At 42.5% G+C, this 20,357-nt stretch overlaps 1 protein-coding gene across 3 annotated transcripts; it reads right to left on the reverse strand.

Annotated features, from left to right (window-relative positions):
• Nucleotides 1-572: 572 nt before the first annotated feature.
• On the reverse strand, nt 573-19,866 carry LOC103005072 (guanylate-binding protein 4). 3 transcript variants are annotated; one of them, XM_057551108.1, is made up of 11 exons: nt 19,800-19,866; nt 15,878-16,073; nt 12,520-12,647; nt 9,930-10,039; nt 9,529-9,725; nt 7,897-8,142; nt 6,738-7,018; nt 5,287-5,499; nt 3,321-3,423; nt 2,800-2,993; nt 573-1,899 (listed from the first exon to the last, which is right to left on the reverse strand). In XM_057551108.1, exons 2-11 carry the CDS (start codon nt 16,065-16,067, stop codon nt 1,660-1,662), a joined length of 1,902 nt encoding a protein of 633 aa, XP_057407091.1. In that variant the 5' UTR covers nt 16,068-16,073; nt 19,800-19,866; the 3' UTR covers nt 573-1,659. The 3 variants fall into 3 exon arrangements, with proteins under 3 accessions (XP_057407091.1, XP_057407080.1, XP_028020797.2); XM_057551097.1 differs by lacking the exon at nt 19,800-19,866 and adding an exon at nt 16,986-17,070; XM_028164996.2 differs by lacking the exon at nt 19,800-19,866 and having other exon boundaries at nt 15,878-16,082.
• Nucleotides 19,867-20,357: the final 491 nt, after the last annotated feature.

Raw genomic sequence — 20,357 nt, forward strand, 5'->3', positions numbered from 1 at the left:
AAAATTAGGATGCACATCTTATACTTTTTGTTTCTGGCTGTAATAAGTAGATTTTTCCTGTTGAGCTGGCATGTTATTTCTAGTAGTGTTTAATACTTTCATCCTGGGACTTCCCTGGTGGCACAGTGCTTAAGAATCCACCTGCCAATGCAGGGGACACTGGTTCGAGCCCCGGTCTGGGAAGATCCCACATGCCGAGGAGCAACTAAGCCCGTGTACCACAACTACTGAGCCTGCACTCTAGAGCCTTGGAGCCAAAACTACTGAGCCCATGTGCCACAACTACTGAAGCCCGCGCGCCTAGAGCCCGTGCTCCACAACAAGAGAAGCCACTGCAATGAGAAGCACACACACCACAACTAAGAGTAGTCCCCACTCACCACAACTAGAGAAAGCTCGCGCGCGGCAACGAAGACCCAACGCAGCCAAAAATAAATAAATAAATAAATATCCTGCATGCTGCAACTAAGACCTGGTGCAGGCAAAATAAATAAATAATAAAATAAATGTAAAAAAAACCCTTTCGTCCTGTCATGGGCACTTTTCCATTCCATGTATTATTATTTCTGATTTTAATTTTAATAACTGTATTTATTTATGTTTCAATAAGCAAGAATTCATACAAAATATAAAAGGCACAGAAGAATGTGTCATGCAAAGTTAGTTATCCTCTCATGTCTTACCTCAAATATGCAGGTCCATTCCTGTTGTGTTCATGGATACCAATTTCTTTTGTATTTTCCAAAGATAGATGATAATATATGCATATACTCATTATTTTTTTAAATTGGTAATACAACTATACACACTTTCTGCATCTTGAGATTTTCTCATGTTAGCACAAATAAGAGTTTCCCTTTCCATTTCAGTGACTGTAGAGTATTCCTTTGTAAGTGTGTCTCAGGATTTACTTCACCAGTATGTGACAGAGAGACTTGAAAGTTGTTTCCAGTCTTCTGGAATTACAACAATCCTTCAACAAATATACTACTACATAAGCCATTTTCAACTTGGGTAAATAAATCTGTAAGATAAATTCCTAAATGTGGACTTCTGTATCAGCAGTATTTGCATTTAAATTTTTGGTATATATTTGCATCAGTTTGCACTCTCCCTAGCAAATATCAGAGACTGCCAACTTCCTGGAACTCTTGCTAGCTAGTGCCCTGTCCAAACTGTACTTCCTGGCCCATCTGAGAGGTGACACAGGTACCTCCTAATTTTACCTTGTACATCATTTATAATCAGTAAAGTTAAACACATTTATTCTCTTGGTATATTTTCGCACATTTAAAAAATTGTGTTTGTTGCTCTTTCCTCACTGATTTATAAGGGCTCCTTATAACTTAATGAATTGATCTCCATGACTGTATCATAGATTGCGAGTGTTCTTCCTCTTACCATTTGTTTTTTTGCTTTTCTTAACACTTTTCTATAATTAATCATTATCCTCCAACTTGTTTTCCATTTCTTTAAATTAACTAATTCTCAGAATTGTTTGTTTTTTTGCATTTCAGGCCCTGGTAATCACTTTGGTAATTCTTTGGTAATCAGTTTTTATTTTTAAACTCCTCTTCAACAAAACTGTCGTGACAACATATTTAAAAAATGAGCTACAGTGTTACACTATTAAAACATAAGAAGCATTTCAAGATATACTTAATAGGGATTCTCAGCCCTTTTCATAGCATCACTGAGAAGTTTCACTCCCATACCAAGTACTTTATACCCCCCAGGTAGTACTGCAACTAATGCCATGCTAGCCATATCAAGGACCTCTGAAATCTTTATGGACGTATTATTTTTAGTCATTTCAATGTCTTCTTTTAGTTGATCTATCTCTTTATTTAACTCTTCAGCTTCCTTTTTAAATCCTTCTGTAAGTAGTTCTTCTTGCATCTGTAAAAAGGAGAGAGTCCCTTTTGAAAATAGCCCAAATCAAGATTTTGTATCAAACAACTACAGCAGGTAAGTATGTGTGTCTATTTCTATAATACCTTAGATGCTTTTTGACATTTGTCTAATATTTGCAAATGTTTGGACCTGGGTAGTGAGAGCATCCAGGGTTTAGAGCTTCCCATGTTCCCTCAACACCATCTCCCTGGGCACAGAAAAGATGGGCCTAGGTCAGGCCTGAAAACTACCCCAGGACTGTGTTCCAGCCCTAATAATGCACTTTGGGAGGGAATGTAGGTGAATTCTAAATATTTGTCAGTTTCATTGAGGGAGGATGACCACATATATGTCACAAAAATGGCACTGCTGACTCTCTTTAGGACACTGTCTATCAAACTCCAGGTTGGGACAAAGAATGCATTTACTCTAGGTATTTAAAGTGAATCAGGCAGACCTGGAAATGAATGCAGCAAATTTTAGAGCTTTCAGAATCCAGTAGTTCGTACCAGGCACAATCTGGTACTTTCAAGAGTAGATGGAACTATTCCAGGTCTCTGATGGCTGTACCAAAATCCTAAGGACTCTAGGACTGAGGTCCTGTTCCTTGGGGGCAAATGCTACCCTATCATCACCACAAACAGCAGTCCAGGAACCTGGGCCATGTTATTTGTATGCTCCAAACCCTAACACTACACAAGGTGCTCCAAACCCTAACACTACACAAGGTGCTGAGTCTTACAGAGGTAAGTCTTCAGCACGATCCACATCTCTTTGACGTTACAGAGAATCACATGTCTTTGGATTTCCCTCTGGGATCTGACTTAAGGTCAAATTTCTGTTCCTTTATTCCTGAGAGGCTAACGTTTTGTCCATCAGGCCCCGCCCAGGCCCATCCAGACTTACCTTCAGCTTGTGCTTCAGCATTGCTTCCTGCTCTCTTAGAAGGTTTTCTCTTTCCCTATCCATCTTCTCTTCCAGTTGGGTCATATTTTCCTTGAAGCTTCTCTCTTGTGCCGCCATTTTTTGCTCCTCTTCATTCTGTTTCTCTCTTAGCAGCTGCTGTTCCCTCTCAGCTGCATGCTTCTTGGCACACTCAACTGTTTCACAAGAGTTTTAAAGAGGGAGGAACATCACAGTTACGCCGAGCTGTCACTTCCTTAGCTCAGAGAAAAAATGACTTTAAAATGGTGGGAAGGAATCTGAATATTCTTACTACCACATCAGAAAACACGCTTCAGCATGTGATGCAAAGGCACTGATTGGATGTACATGCAACCCAAACGCCCCTGGCTATTTTCACATGCAGCAGAGAGGTTCCACACAAGAAGAGGAAGCTCCCGTGTCAGGAGGTGTTTGTTTTCACACCTGCCAAAGGGAAGCACAAGAGCCACCTTTCCCTTTGTGAGCTCACCCCTCGCCTGTACCTGCCATGGCCTTGTCCCCGTCAGTGAGGGCTTTGTCTGCCTGCAGGATGGCTTCCTCTACTCCCGCCTGGGACTGCAGGAAGCTCTGGAAGACCTCATTTGCCTGAGGACACAACAAGGAGCAAAGACTTGTCAGGCAGCAAAGATGCAGTGTCTTGCTGAGGAAATTATTGTTCAATAAACCTACATATTGGACCCTTTAAGTTCTCCATCCTTTGTAGGATCCCCAAATGGTTACAGACCCCAGAAGTATGTGCAATTCTACAAACATCCACCCTCCATTGTGTGCAACTCCTATATCTGCACATTGTTTTTCTTCCGACTAATGCGCATCTACTCTTTCTTTATTACAATTTCATTTATGGATACTTCAACTTGTAGCTTCTATCTCCTCTTCCAGGAAGCTTTCCTAAGCTTTGTTCTGAGTTTTGAGTGACTGCCAAGACATTACATTTGCCCTATCAGCACTACCACTTGATGACTGTGTGATCTTAGGCAACTTAGTAACTTTTCCACACCTCATATTTCTCAGTTTTATAGTGGAGATGACAGCAGTACCTAATTCATTTTTTGAGGACTAAACTGATTATCTCGGCAACATGGTAGAGCAGAAAGATCCTGAGCTCTCCTCCTCTCACAGGCACACTGAAGTCACAACTATTTGCAGAACAACCATTGGTGAAAAAGATGGAACCTGTCAGAAAAGATCTCCTACAACTGAAGATATAAAGAAGGAACCACAGTGAGATGGGTAGGAGGGGTGGAGTCTCAATATAGTCAAATTCCATACCCCCGGGTGGGTTATTCACAATCAAGAGAATGATTACAACCTCAGAGGTTCTCCCAGAGAAGTGAGAGGTCCAAGCTCCATACTGGGTGCCACAGCCAGGGATCCAGCACCAGGAAGACAATCCTCCAGAGCATTTGGCTTTGAAAGTCAGTGGGGTTAGTCCCAGAGGGCCTGGGGAAATAAAGTCTTCACCCTCAAAGGGTGCACTCTAAATCTCACATGCTCCGGGACCCAGAGAAGAAGCAGTCATTTGATAGGAGCCTGGGTCAGACCTACCTGCTGACCCTGGAGAGTCTCCTAGAGAGGCAGGAGGCAACTGCAGCTCACCCCAGAGACATAGACACTGGCAGCAGCCATTTTTGGGAGCTCCTTCTACCACATGGTCATTGGTGCTGGCATTCGCCATTTTGGAATATTCCCCCTAGCTTATTAGCCCCAAGACCCAGCCCTGCCCTGGTCCAGTGGTCTGCAGGCGCCAGTGCTGGGATGCTTCAGGCTAAGCAACTAACTGGGCATGGACAGAGCCGCACCCACCAGCAGACCTCCTGAGCCCACCATCGCCTCTGGACATGGCCTTGCCCAGCAGAGGGCCAGGGACCTGGTCTCACTCACCAGGGCACAGGCACTAGACCTGAAACCCCCAGGGCCCTTTAGCCAGAGACCCTGGGACCCAGCTCTACACACCAGGGGGAAGATACCAGTTGCAATAAAACCTCAGTTTCGCAGTCTGCAGGGCCATCCCACCCACTAGCAGGCTATATCCTGCCTTGGGACCATCTGGGCTCAGGCCTGGACCAACATGAGGCCAACAGAAGCTTCAAGACACCCCAGATCCAGCAGCCCAACTGGCTGTACCCAACAGTGATCCAACACATGCTCTGGGACTCCTGGGCCCTGCAACCGGACTCCAGGATCTGGCTCTGTCCTCCAGAAATCTGGCACTAGCCCTAGGACCTGGCCTCACCCACCAGTGGGCAGGCAACAGTCCTGGGGTCTCCTGGACACTTACTCTGCTCACCAGAAATGCAGCACTAGACCCAGAGCCCCCCGGGGTTTCACAGTCAGCCTCCTTGTGACCAGCAGCCTCTGCACAAAGCAGGACCTGGCAACCAAATGAACCAACAAAGACCCTCTGACTCCAATCTTCTGTTCTTTCCCACTCCCATTACTCCTCACCTTAACTCCTTTCCTGGGAACCAGTTTATAGTCCTGTTCAAACTTGCTCCTTGCTTCTAAGTAGAGACTGTGTCCTCCAGGGACAAAGAAAGTTCCTCCTGAAATACTTTTCATCAAGGATTCTGAAAGCTTCTTAAGCTCAGCCTGACAATATTTGACAGAGGCCTCTTCATTTTGGATCATGAAAACATCCTTCATTTTCTCCATGATGTCCTGCCGGGGAAATATGGGGAAATCCAATTGAAAGAAGCTGTTAGAGGGAAGGTCCAACTGTGATACTCTTGGAAGAAGTAGTCTGACAGCATCAGGTACATGAGACACAGAATAATAGATGTGGAGTCAGGAGTCTAGTTTTAGTTCCAGTTCTGACAAACTCTTTGTGTGATTTGTATGAAGTCCCTTAAATCCCCTGGGCTCAGTCTCAACATCTGTGCAATGATGGGGTTGGCATAGGCAAACTACTTCTTTAACAGTAGTAGCATTAATAGTGATCCATCCATCAACAATGAACAATGAAAGTACAATTATGAATGGAAGTAGGGTTTCCTCTTCAAACTTGGGTGCTATGGATAAAAATATGTACATAGCAAATCAACTTCCTACTAATGAATTAAGTATACACTGAACAGAGTTTTGAACTCTTTTTGAATTCTTGTTTCATTGAGGATTTGAGTGTGTGAAATTATAGGAACAGAAATTTTTTGCTTGTACTTATAAATTACAATTGAGCTGGTTTTACTCTGTATGTACTAAGAGATCTTTGTAAATTATAGGATGGTCAAGGGAGACTGAAAGTCAAACTTTCAGTGAAGGTGCCAATGGTAAGCAGAATTATGATCTCCAAGAGTTCTCTCTGCTGGTGTCCGCACTCTGCATAGTTCCTAGACTTGTGAAGATGATGAACAATTATTCTGTGTTTAGACTATATTACATGGAACAGGTTGACTTTAAGAAATGGAGATTACCTAGGTGGGCCTTACCTAATCACAAGCCCCTTAAAAGATGTTTTCTCCAGTTGGTGGCAGAAGTGGTAGTCGGAGAGATTAGAAACAAAAGAAGGAAACAGTGCACCACTGCTGGGTTGAAGATGGAGGGGGGTTCCCCAGAGCCTCCATGTGAGTACCAAGGCCACTTGAACCTTGTTTTCAGCTATGGTACACGGAGCAGAATACCCATAGACCCTGGGCTGGTATCTGACCTGAAGAACAATAAGCTAATAGATGTGTGTTGTGTCAAGCTGCTAAGCACAGTGTAATTTGTTTTGCCACAACAGAAACTAAAAGCCCAACTTTTAGAAAAGAGATGGACTGTAGCCTGTAGAGCCCTATCACTCACTAGAATCTAAACTCCTTATATGATGAGAAGCACATGAACAATGGTGTCAAAAGGGGGAGTCTAGGTATCATTCCAGAAGAAAGGAATCAGGAAGGATATATTCCAGGGCACATTACCACCAGCTTCTTCTGGAACGTCTGCTTGTCATCCTTGAAGGAGCGCCCTAAGAAGATTGCAATGGCTTCCATCTCACAGGCTGCGTGCACCTCCAGAAGCTCCTGGAGCGTGTCCGTGGGGAGCCTCAGTCGCTGGGCCATCTGCTCGCTGTAGTGGTCGGCTGCCTTCTGCACAGCCGCTGAGTTCTCACGCTCGGCCAGAGTTATCACTGCGTTCTCCAAACAAGGAACTCCTCCACTGTTGATGGCATCTATGTAGGCCACCAGCAGAGTCCCCAGCCCTGAATGAGACATGATATTTATGAAATGGAGAGAGAATTCTCACCTGTTTTAATAGCTTTAGAGATTAGCATTCTAAAAATCACTAAAATTTTATTGAATTTGAAGTTTTCTTTTCTTCTATCGATTCTTCTCATTTTCTTCATTCTTGTAGCCTCCTCCTTTTAGTTCTATGAATCCACTTCTTTATAATAATATCACTGTGTCTCCTATTCACTCTACCTTTTATGGTTCTCAAATTCATCCCATTACAATATTAGCCGAATGATTTCAAACGATATGCTCAAGGGTCTCCCAGAACACTTTCCCCATTTTTATAAAATAAACCTGTAAGTAAATTACATTACTTGTGGGCACTATTTGTAAATGAAAATGTCTTGATGAAAATGTCATCAAGAATTTCAGGACAGTGGCACCAACATTAAACCAAGCAGGGCCCATCTCAGCACATTACACTGTGACTGTCCAGGTTGCATGTCTGTGAAGCCAGCCCTGTACATAAGATTGTATTTACATTTGTTTCTCAGACTCTCAATGAGCTTACATGGATTCATGGACTACTATTTATTTTCCGATTCGTGTAAATTCACAAAATATCTTGCATATCCTCACTCGAAACACTTATCCCGTCAGACACCTCATCACCATGAAGATTTCAATCTTTAACTTACATCATTAGTGTAATACTTTCATGAGATTTGGTAGCCTTACATAGGCTTCTTTTAATGAAGAAACATGCATTTACATGTGTTGCATGAACATACATCTTTCCAAGTTACACAGAGAAGAAATCACAATTGCTGACAAACCCAGAGTGCAATCACAACTTCATCACACACACTGAACCACAGAGAGACATGCTGTAGCAAAGGAGACTCACTTCCCCCTGTGACAGTGATTCCTTCTCTTAGGGTCTTGGACTTTGCATGGGTAAAGATATATGAGCAGAAATTTTTTGATTGCTTCTGGAAATTCTCATCCAGTTGGTTATCTGGCACTTCCTCAATATGGAGTAATAATTTTTTGTCACTTGTAGGCCGGTCAAAGACAAAGCACTTTCTTTTTGGAAAAAACTTCCTGATACATTCTCTGGACATGTTGGAATTTCGGATTTTGGGATTCTTGTCTGCAGGAGTGGAAAGAGAGCAATCACTAAAGGAACAGCCTTCAGGTGAGGGGGCTGAGGACTTTCATTTCTGTGGATCTTTGCATCACTGCAACTACTGTGCCTGTGTATCTCCTATTATTGAATCACGCAAATCAACCTTATGCTAATCTATTCAGGACATGGAAAATCCCCCCCCCTCCCGCTTTATTTTTGTACAGAGGTAAGAGTGAAGGAAGTACTTCTGAGGAGGCAGGGGAGGAATCCATTCCAAGTGAAGAAACTACTGATTATTTTCCTTACCCTTCCATGGCGGGCAGTGGATCAACTATTTATTAGATGTTTCTTGAATGATAGATTCATCCAAGAAATTGTCAGAAATATTTTTCTGACATTATAGTCCCTATGTCAGAAATGGCATGTAATGTAATGTAATGTCAGTAATGTAATGGTAGACACAAAGATATTTATGATATTGCTGAGAAAATAACCCGTGGAAGACAAATGATACTCAGGACAGTAAAGAGAAGATTTATATATCAGAGTAAAAATGTACACATACTATAAATATGTTTGGAGATTACTTTAGCATACACCATCTCATGGTAAGATTAGCCTAAATGAAACTAGGAGACCTCATCCATCCTCTGCGTCATTTTACATTGGACGTGACTATCATACAAAGGGATTCTGGGCATATATCAGTAGTTTAACAAATATTTATTGAAACAATGAATCAATTATTAAATTAAAAAATGAATATTGCTTCTAGGTACCACCCATTATCCTCTCTGCTATAATAATCTGAGTAACTAATTTATTATATTAACATGACATATATGGTGTTAGGTTCTAGAATGAAGAGTGTGATACTATGAGGAAGAACATATTAAGGATCTGACAGTCCTACTGGAAGGACATTGCAATGCTTTTTTTTCTGAACTCTTTATTGTATAAATAGCCTATCTATCAATATGAAGGATGTAGCTACGTATGCTGGTAAGATACACTGTGTTAAAGGTATTTCAAAAATTAGTTCTTTTGTTTATCTTGTGATTCTGTGTTTCCAATTTGATGGATTATATTTCTCAAATAGGAAAGGAGAAGCACTTAGACTTAATATGTAATATAAGTATGTGAGCCTTTTTTTCCCATGGTGTCCATTTTTCTAAAATCATTTGGTCTAATATTGGATTATAAATTTCCTCTGTGAGCTTAAGCTCTGGTCACTGAGGTTCTCCCAGTAACAATAATGACTGAAGCCACAGCCACCAGTCATTCACCAAGCACCATTAGCATGGCCTCAATCCAACCCCAAATCAAGACTGACATCAAGTGCTGAATGTCAGAACTCTGTTGACCCCACCTCCTACTGAACCTTCCACCACCCTGGCCCTGCTGTGATACCTGGAATCAACTTCAAAGCATTCTCCAGATACTCATCTTCAGTGATGGGGTATCCATCTAACTCCAGCTCCAGCATGAAATCCCGTACAGCCCAAACAAAGTCTGGAAAGAAACTCACAAACTCGGCTGAGTCCTGTACTTCATCAGAGCTGGCAGAGGATGTTGTCCTGATTAGCTCTGTTAGTTCAGTCACGTAGCTGGGATCTTAGCTAAGGAATGAGAAGTGCCCTCCAACACAATTTCCAGATCTCAACCCAGAACAAGTTTTATCAACATTCCCATTTGCTCCATTTTCCCTTCTCATGAGCCACGAGAAAGGAGTCATGGGAAAGAAGAAATAGTGTCAGTTGCTATTCCCATAAACTCAATGAAACATGGTGGTTCAGTTCCTGGAAGGATACTGCAGCTGCTCCAGGGCCTGGTGGTTGATGGTGTTCATGCTGTTGTAGACAAAGATGCTGCTCAGAAGCACGGCCAGGGCAAAGATCCACGAGTCATTCTTGGAGTCACCCTAGAAAGCACATTGCAGCAGGGGACTGAGGACGCTCCTCCTCATTCTCTCATTCAGTTGTTCACTGACTATAACAGCTGTCCTGTAACTCAACAGTAAGGCAAATAACATAAATTTTCAAGACAGTGCTAAATGCAAACCTTTCTGGTGTTGACACTGACACTTCTCAGGGCCTCAGTTTCATTAGCTGTTAACAGAAGTGAGCGACGTGAAATGTGTCAACTGTTTAATACAGTGCCTGGAACACAGAAGTTATGCAGTAATAAGTGGGCCATGATTCCTTTGCACTTTTTTCTTGATCATGGGCTATATTAGGGACTAGTGCTATTCAAGTAAATTCATCATCTATTCATTGTGCATTTAGAAAACAGCAGATACTGCGTCTGCTTGTGTGGATATAGAGTTTCATATGAGAGTCCCTGCCCTAGAGAGATGGAGGGGCAGATATACCTGGGAACCTATAAATACATTCAAGATGATAAACCGCCAGGCATGGAACCAAATATTATCATGTAAAAGACAAAGGGGCAATTCCAAAAAAACAGAAAAAGTGCTCTGTGCATTCAGAGCAAGAAGTGATTATGTCTGACAGTGATACGATGGCATTAAGATGAAAATAGCTGGGCTTTAAAGAATTGACAGAATGTGGATTTGTGGAGCTTTGGGGATCATGCAGGTAGAAGGACCCACAGAAGCCGATCACAATTGCCAGAAAGTGTGATCATATAGAGGTATTACAAGGTTACTTTATTTGACTGAAGTAGTGGTTACCCATGTGGTAATAGATGATGAGGCTGAAAATGAGATTCAGGACAAGTCATGAGTGACTTTGGAATAGATTATATATACTACCAAAATACACTACATGTAGTAAGGACAGCAAGTAGTTCTGCTCTATCAGTTTGCAATTTGGTGTGCTTTAGCTCCTTGACAAATGCAGTTTGATACAAAGAAGAAGATTATACAAACTAAAATCTAGTAGGAATCAGTAGACCATCTTGGGCTGACACTGAGGTGATTACTGAATACTTTAAATTTGGATTTTTAAATTCACAATTTCTTAATTCATGCCCCAACCCTTGCCTGCAGTGATGAAAGCCAAAGATTCACTGCTACTACTTTAATTTAGATGCAGATTAATATAAATAAGGAGAAAAGGCTGATTGCAAGTAACACTGTGAAGACAAAATACCTAATATTATCCCATTTACATTTTTATGGTGGGTCTAGCTCATGTTTTTATAGAATTCATTGAAGGATTCATCTTCAGAGCCCCGAAACTCAGAATAAAATGTTCCTGGTATAGTGGAAGCTTTTCTGGAGATTTTAAAAATAGTTTATTCACTGAAAACATATTTTCATGATTCCTACCTCTAACCCCATATACCTTAACCTGTAGAGCCAGTGTATTCCATGGATTATAGCTTCCACCAGGATGTCTTCCTGAACCTGAACAACTGGGATAAGGTCTCACTTTTTTTGTCCATGGCTCCCTGTACTGATAAGACTGCATATTTCTTATCTTCCCAACTCAGCTCTGGGCCCATACCTCACTCACTGTGATAGAAAAGCCCTGGAATTCAGATGCCCAATAAATATTTGTTAACTTGTATCTTTCACCCCAGTGTTAAAAATAAGGCGATCGGGCTTCCTTGGTGGCACAGTGGTTGAGAATCTGCCTGCCAATGCAGGGGACACGGGTTCGAGCCCTGGTCTGGGAAGATCCCACATGCCGCGGAGCGACTAGGCCCGTGAGCCACAATGGCTGAGCCTGCGCGTCTGGAGCCTGTGCCCTGCAAGAAGAGAGGCAGCGACAGTGAGAGGCCCGCGCACCGCGATGAAGAGTGGCCCCCGCACCACGATGAAGAGTGGCCCACACTTGCCGCAACTAGAGAAAGCCCTCGCACAGAAACGAAGACCCAACACAGCCATAAATAAATAAAAATAAATAAATAAATGAAATGAAATTAAAAAATAAGGCGATCTATCCCCAATAACGAAAGTATTGATCTTACTAAAGAATAAATTCAAGGTAAGAGAATTTAGCCTCATTATTCATAATTGAATTTGCAGTTTATAGGAACATGTTATAAAAGTTGAATTGAGGTGGGAAATTGAGGTGTAAGTGGAGTATCAAGAGCATAGAGGATTGGGGCTTCCCTGGTGGCGCAGTGGTTGAGAATCTGCCTGCCAATGCAGTGGACACGGGTTCGAGCCCTGGTCTGGGAAGATCCCACATGCCCCGGAGCAGCTGGGCCCGTGAGCCACAACTACTGAGCCTGTGCGTCTGGAGTCTGTGCTCCGCAACAAGAGAGGCCGCGACAGTGAGAGGCCCGCGCACCACGATGAAGAGTGGCCCCCGCTTGCCGCAACTGGAGAAAGCCCTCGCACAGAAACGAAGACCCAACACAGCCATAAATAAATAAGTGAAATTCTTTAAAAAAAAAAAAAAAAAGAGCATAGAGGATTCCCCGCCTTACCTTTTCCACATCACCCAGGCCCTCGGTGTCCAGAAGGACCAGGGTGTGGCTCTCCTTGGAGGGGTGGGGCACACACCACATCCAGATGCCCTTAGTTTCAGACCTCACTGTGGAGCCCAGACGGAAACCTGCAAAGAAAGAGGAGAAAGCAGCACACAGTAAGAGCAGATAGTCCAGGCTGCCCAGTGGTTACTTTGGGTAAACTTGTCGGAAGGTGAGTGCCTGTCTCAGAGGAAGGTGCTTCCATTTCAACAAGGACAGAAAATCCAACCTCTGTACACATTCAGAACCTTCTCAAGAAGCACTTTGTGTCCCCTATTCACCTCCTCATATTAATGGCTCAAACTGTGTCACAGTCCAGAAATAATGTTAGCTCTATTAACCTTTCTATATTTATCCGCCACTGAAGAGCTCCCTTCTCCTCCACTTTCTGATGGACTTTTGCCAGTGAGAGGTACCAGCAGGAGATCAGAAGTCAGCCTCCTGTTCCCCTGGCGTCCACCCTGGTGAGCCACAGTGGCCCAGTGTCTCTGTTCCTCTACTTTGGTCACATCTCCTTTCATTTAGCTCCAACCAGTAACTCTGGTCTCTGCCACATTCTGGAATCTACACATTGCCTCTTCACACTACAGGAGTTATAAAGGCTACCTGGCCATTGTTCCTGCCACTCTCTGGCTACTCTGTACCTTCATTGGTTCCCTTTGCCCTGCTTGTGCCCTTGTATTTGTGCCTCCATTAAACATCTTCAGTTATCCTTTAAATGGATTATCTGTGTCCTTTCAGGATGTGGACTGATAGATCAGCTTTTTTAGTTTTTTTCCCCTCACTTCCTCCTTGTATTGTCCTCATTTCTGTTCTCCTCTTCAAAAAATGATGAATTCTTTGTTCACTGACTCACGTGGCGATATAATAGAAGGGAAAGCAGAAAAGACCTGTGAGAATTGCTTGCTTTTCTTTCCAAAGGCTTAAGCCCACAGGGGAAGAGGATATGAGATATATGCTTTGGAAGCTGCAGGTAATGTATCTCGTCCAACAGTCCAAGATATTGACCATATGCCATATGCCAATGCTCCCTTCAACTGAGAATGGAAATGGATATGATGAAATACCTAGGGGAGCATTGTTCAGCATGGCTCAGGCCCCTCAATTGCCACATCCTGTACGTTCTGCTCAGAGAAGGTATAAGACCTGAGATGATCTGCACTCTTCTACATCGTGATGGTATTTGACTGCTTGCTGATTAATACAGAAAAATCTGAACTTCCCCAGGTAGAAAAGACAAGGTGTAACTGGAGTTCATCAGTGCAAGTTATGTGAGGTAAAGAACAGACAAAGAAGTCATCACAAGGAGAAAGAGTAGTGACTTGGTTCTGCTAGCCGACTTTGGGTGTTAATTTTGTTTGTTTGTTTGTTTGTTTTTGTTCTTCCTGTGATATGACTGGGGTGGTGAGTCACAATTCAGGTGTTTTAAAACAAAACTAGGTTAGGTATTTCCTCAGTAAGGGAAATCACCTCCTTGTTACCTGATGTAATCTCAAGTAGAAAAACAAGATTGTTGTTGAAACTCCTTGTATGTATCTTTTTCTTAGAGTTCTCCAATCTTTAATCCCTCCAAAAATGACTTATTTATTAATTTAGGCTGTCAAGGAAAAGTGTCCTCCCCTGATTGGTGATCAAGTTCCTCTCAAAGAAAGACAAACATAAAATGTTTTGTTTGAAGCCAATAAGAGATTGCAAAGCAAAAAAGAGAAAGGGAGAAAGGAAGAAAAAAGAGAGATGGGGGAGAGAGAGATACAGAGACAGAGATAGTTTGAGGGAGAGAGACAATGAAATGTTCCCAAGGATCCTTAGAGTTTAGTGGACTGAGGTTCTACCCCCTAATTGTGCTGAGCTGCTGGGCCACAGAGGAAGGCATTAAGAAAGAAATGGTGTGTGGTCTTCTTAGAACTGCCCAACAGGACATAGGCGGATTGTCCTAAAAATCAATAAGAAACAAGTCAGGCAACTTGGTAGGAAAAAAAAATCCCTTTTGAAATAGGAAATGCAAATAGCAAATATGTGATAAGGTGCTTAAGCTTATCTGTAGTGAGGCAAATAACATGCAACTACACAGACACCAGATCAACAAAAGTTACGAAGTGTTTTTACCAAAATTTTGTAAGGATGTGGATAATTCTAAATTACTGCTAATAAGCATATAAACTGACATAAAGCATAAAACGCTTTAAAAGGTTTGATAAAGCTTAAAAGGTTTAAAAAGCTTAAAAGGTTTGATATTATCTAGAAAGGCTGAAGACATAAATACTTCTTGATTCAGCAGTTCCACTTCTGGGTCTAACATAAGGAAGTTAGTGTACACGTGCACCAGGATATAGATGGAAGAATAATCATGAGAACACCATTTGTTGTTCATCAGCAACAAATGGATGAATAAATTGTGGTATCCTCTGTCAGCTGCAAAGTACAAAAGAGTGAAAATAATTGCAGACACATATGACAAACTAGATGAACCTCACAAACTTCTTATTGAGAATATGAAGCAAGATCCCAATGAATATCAGAATGAAATTCCCTCTATAAAGTTTAAGCTATTTTTAAGAAATGTTTACATAGATTGTAAAACCATGTTTAAATAGGAAGAGGGAAAGAATGCACCATGAAAATCAAAACATTGGTGAGCTCTAGTGAGGGTGTGACAGGGTGTGATTTGGGCTTTTGGGTGTTGGTGATGTTTTATTTTTTGATCTGGGCGGTGATTGAACAGATGATCATTTCATATTGATCAACTTTATTACATGTATATATATTTTTATGCACTCTTCCATATGTTTTAGAGTTCACATATTACAAAAGACTAGTTAGAGAAGGAGAAGGGGTGCAGTTTATCAAAGTTTTGCTGTGAAATTAAGCCAAAAAGAATGCATGGTAGCCCCACTGAGATACGGGATATAGGGATTTTACTGTCTGTTCTTCCTTCCATCCCTTTTTGAAAATAAGACATGTTGAACAATATTTGTGTGCTGCTTGGAATGACTTTGGTTTAAAGCCAAAGTGAGGAAGGAGGAAGGAAGGGAATAACTGTTGAAGATGAGCCCCTGAGCAGATGACAGTGGATGGGACCAGGACGAATGAGGTGGATGTTTCCATGGGGTTGGGAACACTTGATTACTGGACAAAATTACTGAACATTGTGGGGAGACGGGTTTGAAGTTATAAATTTGGTGGTGAGAATTAGAAGTTTTCTTCAGCGGGAGGGGTTAGGCTCTTTCTTAACAAGACACTAGAGGAGGATGGTCCACAGCCTGTGTTATCACTGCTTCCAAGCAAATGGTCCTGAACAACACTGAACGACACTCACCGTGGTTCTGCCCTGCCAGGCGGTTCATCAGGAAGGATTTTCCCGTCCGATACAGCCCTGCAACGGCCACCACCACCACAGGCTGAGAAATCTGGTCAAGAATCTTCAGTGCTTTTGGATTTACTGTCAGCTGATTGTTCTGGTTTTCCACCAGACAGATGGGGTCCATTATGGTGGATCCAGACTCCATGGGAAGCTGTAACCCAGAGGAACGACTCAGTAAAACACAAGATCCACAAGTTATCTCTCACGATGCACATCAGGCTTCTGCATTTGGAACTTATACATCAATTTTCTATGTTTTGTATGCTTCTAAAAGGTGAGTATTTAGCCTAATGTGCCAAGGTCTATACAGATACATTATGTACATCATCTTATTGATCCTTACATGAACCCTAAAGTAACCTTATCCGTGTGATGCATACAGTGAATAGAATGAGAAAACAAAGCATTGATGATGGAGCCATGAGAACACTAACATTTTGGGGGTACGTAGAGGCAGAATGGGACATGAAGGAGATGAGGAGTGACCAGAGATGATTTCTGGAGTTCCAGAATGATTTGGTCACTCATTAATTGCACAAATATTTATTGAGAACCTACCATGTGCTGGAGATTGTTCTAGGGGCTCAGTATCAAAGAGTGAACAAAATGGGTACAAATCCCTGCTTCAAGGAGATCTATTCTAGTGGAGAAGACAGATAATATAGAAAGTGGAAAAGCAAAATACATGTATGTATATTAGAGGATAGTAAATGATCAGAAGGAAATGAGAGGGAATGGTGTTTAGAGTGTTGGGGGTTGAATTCACATAGAGTTGAATCAGGGAAAAACTTGCCAACAAAGGAAAAATGAATGTGATTGGTGACCTTGATGAAGACAGATGCACCGAATAGGTGGGAGCAGGCTGGAAGAGGAGTTACTGCGAGAGAAAGGAGACACAAAGAATGTAGCTCTCCCTCAAACACAATAGGACAGACCTTAAAGGTACCTAATAAAGTTGTGCATGCAAGAATTAATTTATTAACTGAAATTACAGGACATTTCTTATTATTTAAGCTGACAGGGAAGAGAGGCAAGCAACCAGGGTGTTTTAAGGTCTGCCTACCTATGTCACAGTCTCACATCTGGGCCAGGCTCTACTTTAAATGATTTCGTCACAATGATTGGGTGTTTCATGATCTCAAGAGACAGAAAGCAGTCAGAGTTTTAACTGTCCCTTTATTTTCTCAGACGATACTAAGCAACATCCACATGTTCCCGTACTTTACTAGCTGTGTGACGACTGGAAAGATTAATTTCTCTGTGCCTCAGATTTCTCTTCTGTAAAATGGTAACCCTAAAAGTAAAATTCAGTCTGTCATTAGGGTCATTAGGAGGGTTAAATATCTCATAATGCTTACAATGCTTTTAAAATTATGCTGGTACATAGTAAATCCTATATAAGTATTGTTTTAAAATTAAGTGTCTCTGAAGACAGAGAGGGTAATTTCTGAATGAAAGTGGAGGATTAGCTTTGGCCTGAAACAGTGACACTTCCTTCCCTGGTTGCAAGCAAGTGGGAGGACACAGCCCATGAGGAAGATGAGCAGGTAGGGGAGGACCAGTGATAACAGCTGAGAAGGAGGAGTCAGGCTGGAGGAACTCAGAGCTGCCCTGGGATGTCAAAGTACAGGTTCTGGAGTCCGGCTGCCAGGGTTCAAACCCGAGGGTTTAAGTCACTTATTGTCTGTTGAGACCTTGAAAAAGGAAGTTACCTCCACAGCCTGCATTTTCTTATCAGTTTATAGGTAAAGCAACAATTCTTGCCTGATTCATTACTGTATAGCTGGTAACAGATAGGCTATCAATTATGGAAAAAAAAATTTCCTGGATTCATGTACTATTTCAATAATCAGCAATTAGACATTGCGTTATAATGTGTCAATGAATTCTGTAAGCTGCAAATTGCCAAGAAATATAAGGTACTGTATCTAAAATCTTTTTATTAGAGAAAAACATGAATTTATTTAACAGCCTTCCTCTGTACAAATTCTTTTCTTTTTCTATAGTGGATTGGGAGCAGAGATGGGGGAGTAAAACATGACCTTTTACTGCTGTGTTATGTGAAAATTAATAAAGGGAAACCTGGGGAATTCCCTGGTGGTCCAGGGGTTGAGACTCCGAGTTCTCACTGAGGAGGGCGCTGGTTCCATCCCTGGTCAGGGAACTAAGATCCCACAAGCTCTCGCCGTGCCCCCAACCCATCCCCATCACTAGGAAACCTCACTCACATGGAGTCAGCAGGCCAGAAGAGGGAGCTCTCATGCAGAACTACTGCCTGGAAGTCAGTTACAGGAAGAATTGTCAATTACAGACCCCAGGGGAAAAATCTTCAACAGGAAGGAGTCATCAATGACAGTCCCCTATAGGAAAAGGTGTACACTGCATCTCCTACAAGAATTGACTACCCGGCAACTCAGTCATTGAGAATCTGTCATCACCCTGAACTCTGACTTTTCTTTACAAACCACCCTTCCCAGACCCTTCCTTTTCTCTGTAAAATAAGGTTCTTCTTTGTTGGACTTGCCTGTGGCTTTTTCTATAGCTTGCTTGTCCCAAGTTGCAATTCCTTTGCTATTCCCAAATAAACTCACTTTTGCTGGTAAAATAACTGTTTTATTTTTAAGCTGAATAGCTATAAGCAAGAGAAATTGTAGAGCTTATTTCTTAGATTGAATACTGATAAAGCTTTGTGTAAGTCAATGTGTCTACAAAGATTCTTTTTTAATTCAAAGTATACTGAGGTACCAAAACCAGAAGCTTCTTTTTTTTTTTTTTTTGTTAAAAATTATTTTTATTTATTTATTTATGGCTGTGCTGGGTCTTCGTTTCTGTGCAAGGGCTTTCTCTAGTTGCGGCAAGTGGGGGCCACTCTTCATCGCGGTGCGCGGGCCTCTCACTGTCGCGGCCTCTCTTGTGGCGGAGCACAAGCTCCAGACGCGCAGGCTCAGTAATTGTGGCTCACGGGCCTAGTTGCTCTGCGGCATGTGGGATCTTCCCAGACCAGGGCTTGAACCCGTGTCCCCTGCATTGGCAGGCAGACTCTCAACCACTGCGCCACCAGGGAAGCCCCAGAAGCTTTTAACTTCAAAACTAAACAAGTGGAAAAGAATAGTGCTACTAGATGGCAGAAGGCAATCAACAGTTTCCAAAGGTTACTGTTCAGGAGAATAGTTAACATACCCCAATCCCTGTATTTTCAGCAAGTACCAGAAATTATTCTGATGCAATTAATGTTTGGGCCACACATGAAAAACAATGTATGATAAACAAACATGATTAGACCTTAACAGTTACTATTAATATTTTTTTTTTAGTGAGAGTGAGATTGAATTATTCCGTATAATACAGTTCTGTAATATTCGGAAAATCAAATGTTAAGTCAAAAATAATGCAGGGTCAATTTAGGATTTAAATTGTCTCTATGTCAAGGACCATCTTTTCCCTGTTTCTCCAGTGCCCAGCGAGGCGCAGTCAGGATGTGTCCGAGGAGGGGAGGAGGGGGCTAGAGGAAGAGACCGCACCCAGCGCCCCTGCAAGGGGCCGGGGGTTTGGGCCTTCAATTCTGAAAAGGACTTCAGCCCCCTTTCCTCAGAAGATATAGCATGCACTCCTCCCTCTCCCATGCAGGGCTTCTTGCTGCAGTCCTGCGTAGATGCTCGAGGAGGAGAGTGCATCCCGGCGACACCCCTGGCAGCCGCCCCGGATCCAAAAGGAGACGCTGCGCTGCCCAAGCAGCGCGCCCGCCGGGCCGCACACCCTCCGCGCCGCGCAGGCGTCCGCGGCCTCCCCTCCTGCAGTGTGGAACCTGCGCGGGGTGATTTATTGTTGTTATTTAACGGAAATGTGCTTGGAAAGTAAAGTTTAGCAGCAAACTTACGTGGCGCGGTTGCGGCCGGCCGGGGTCAAGTTAGCTGCTCCGGCTCGCCCCTAGGGCTCCTCCTGCGTCTGGCTCCTTCTGCATCTGGCTCCTCCGGAAACCGACTCTTACTTAGAAGCTGAAAAGCCAGCCGATTATCAAAAGCCATCCCGTTATGGGTCGGGTTTATGAGAAACAAAACCGAAATCGAAAGGACATCATAAGGACACGGCTTTTTTTCCTTTTTTTTCTTTTAATGGAAGCAGGAACCCGAATGAAGTCGGGGAAAGACAGGGAGACAGGGAGGGGTTCCTCCACACCTGGCTGGGTAAACCCAACTTTGTCCCTTCTCCACAGGTGGCTTAGGTGTCCTTGACCCCATGGTGAACGTGGCCCAAGTAATGGTAGGATGAGAGAGTTCAACAGCCTGTCTCTCAGGGGCGTCTTTGTGAGAGAAGGGGTTTCTTTATTAATTTTTCTTCACTTGAAAAATGTTTCATTTGTTCATTTCCTTTCTCTTTCCTTTTTAAAAAAGTGGGTTTTTTGTGTGTGTTTTTTTTTACCGCGGTGGTTTTTTTT

Source organism: Balaenoptera acutorostrata, chromosome 1 (assembly GCF_949987535.1).
Source record: "Balaenoptera acutorostrata chromosome 1, mBalAcu1.1, whole genome shotgun sequence".
In the NCBI taxonomy this organism is placed as follows: Eukaryota; Metazoa; Chordata; class Mammalia; order Artiodactyla; family Balaenopteridae; genus Balaenoptera; species Balaenoptera acutorostrata.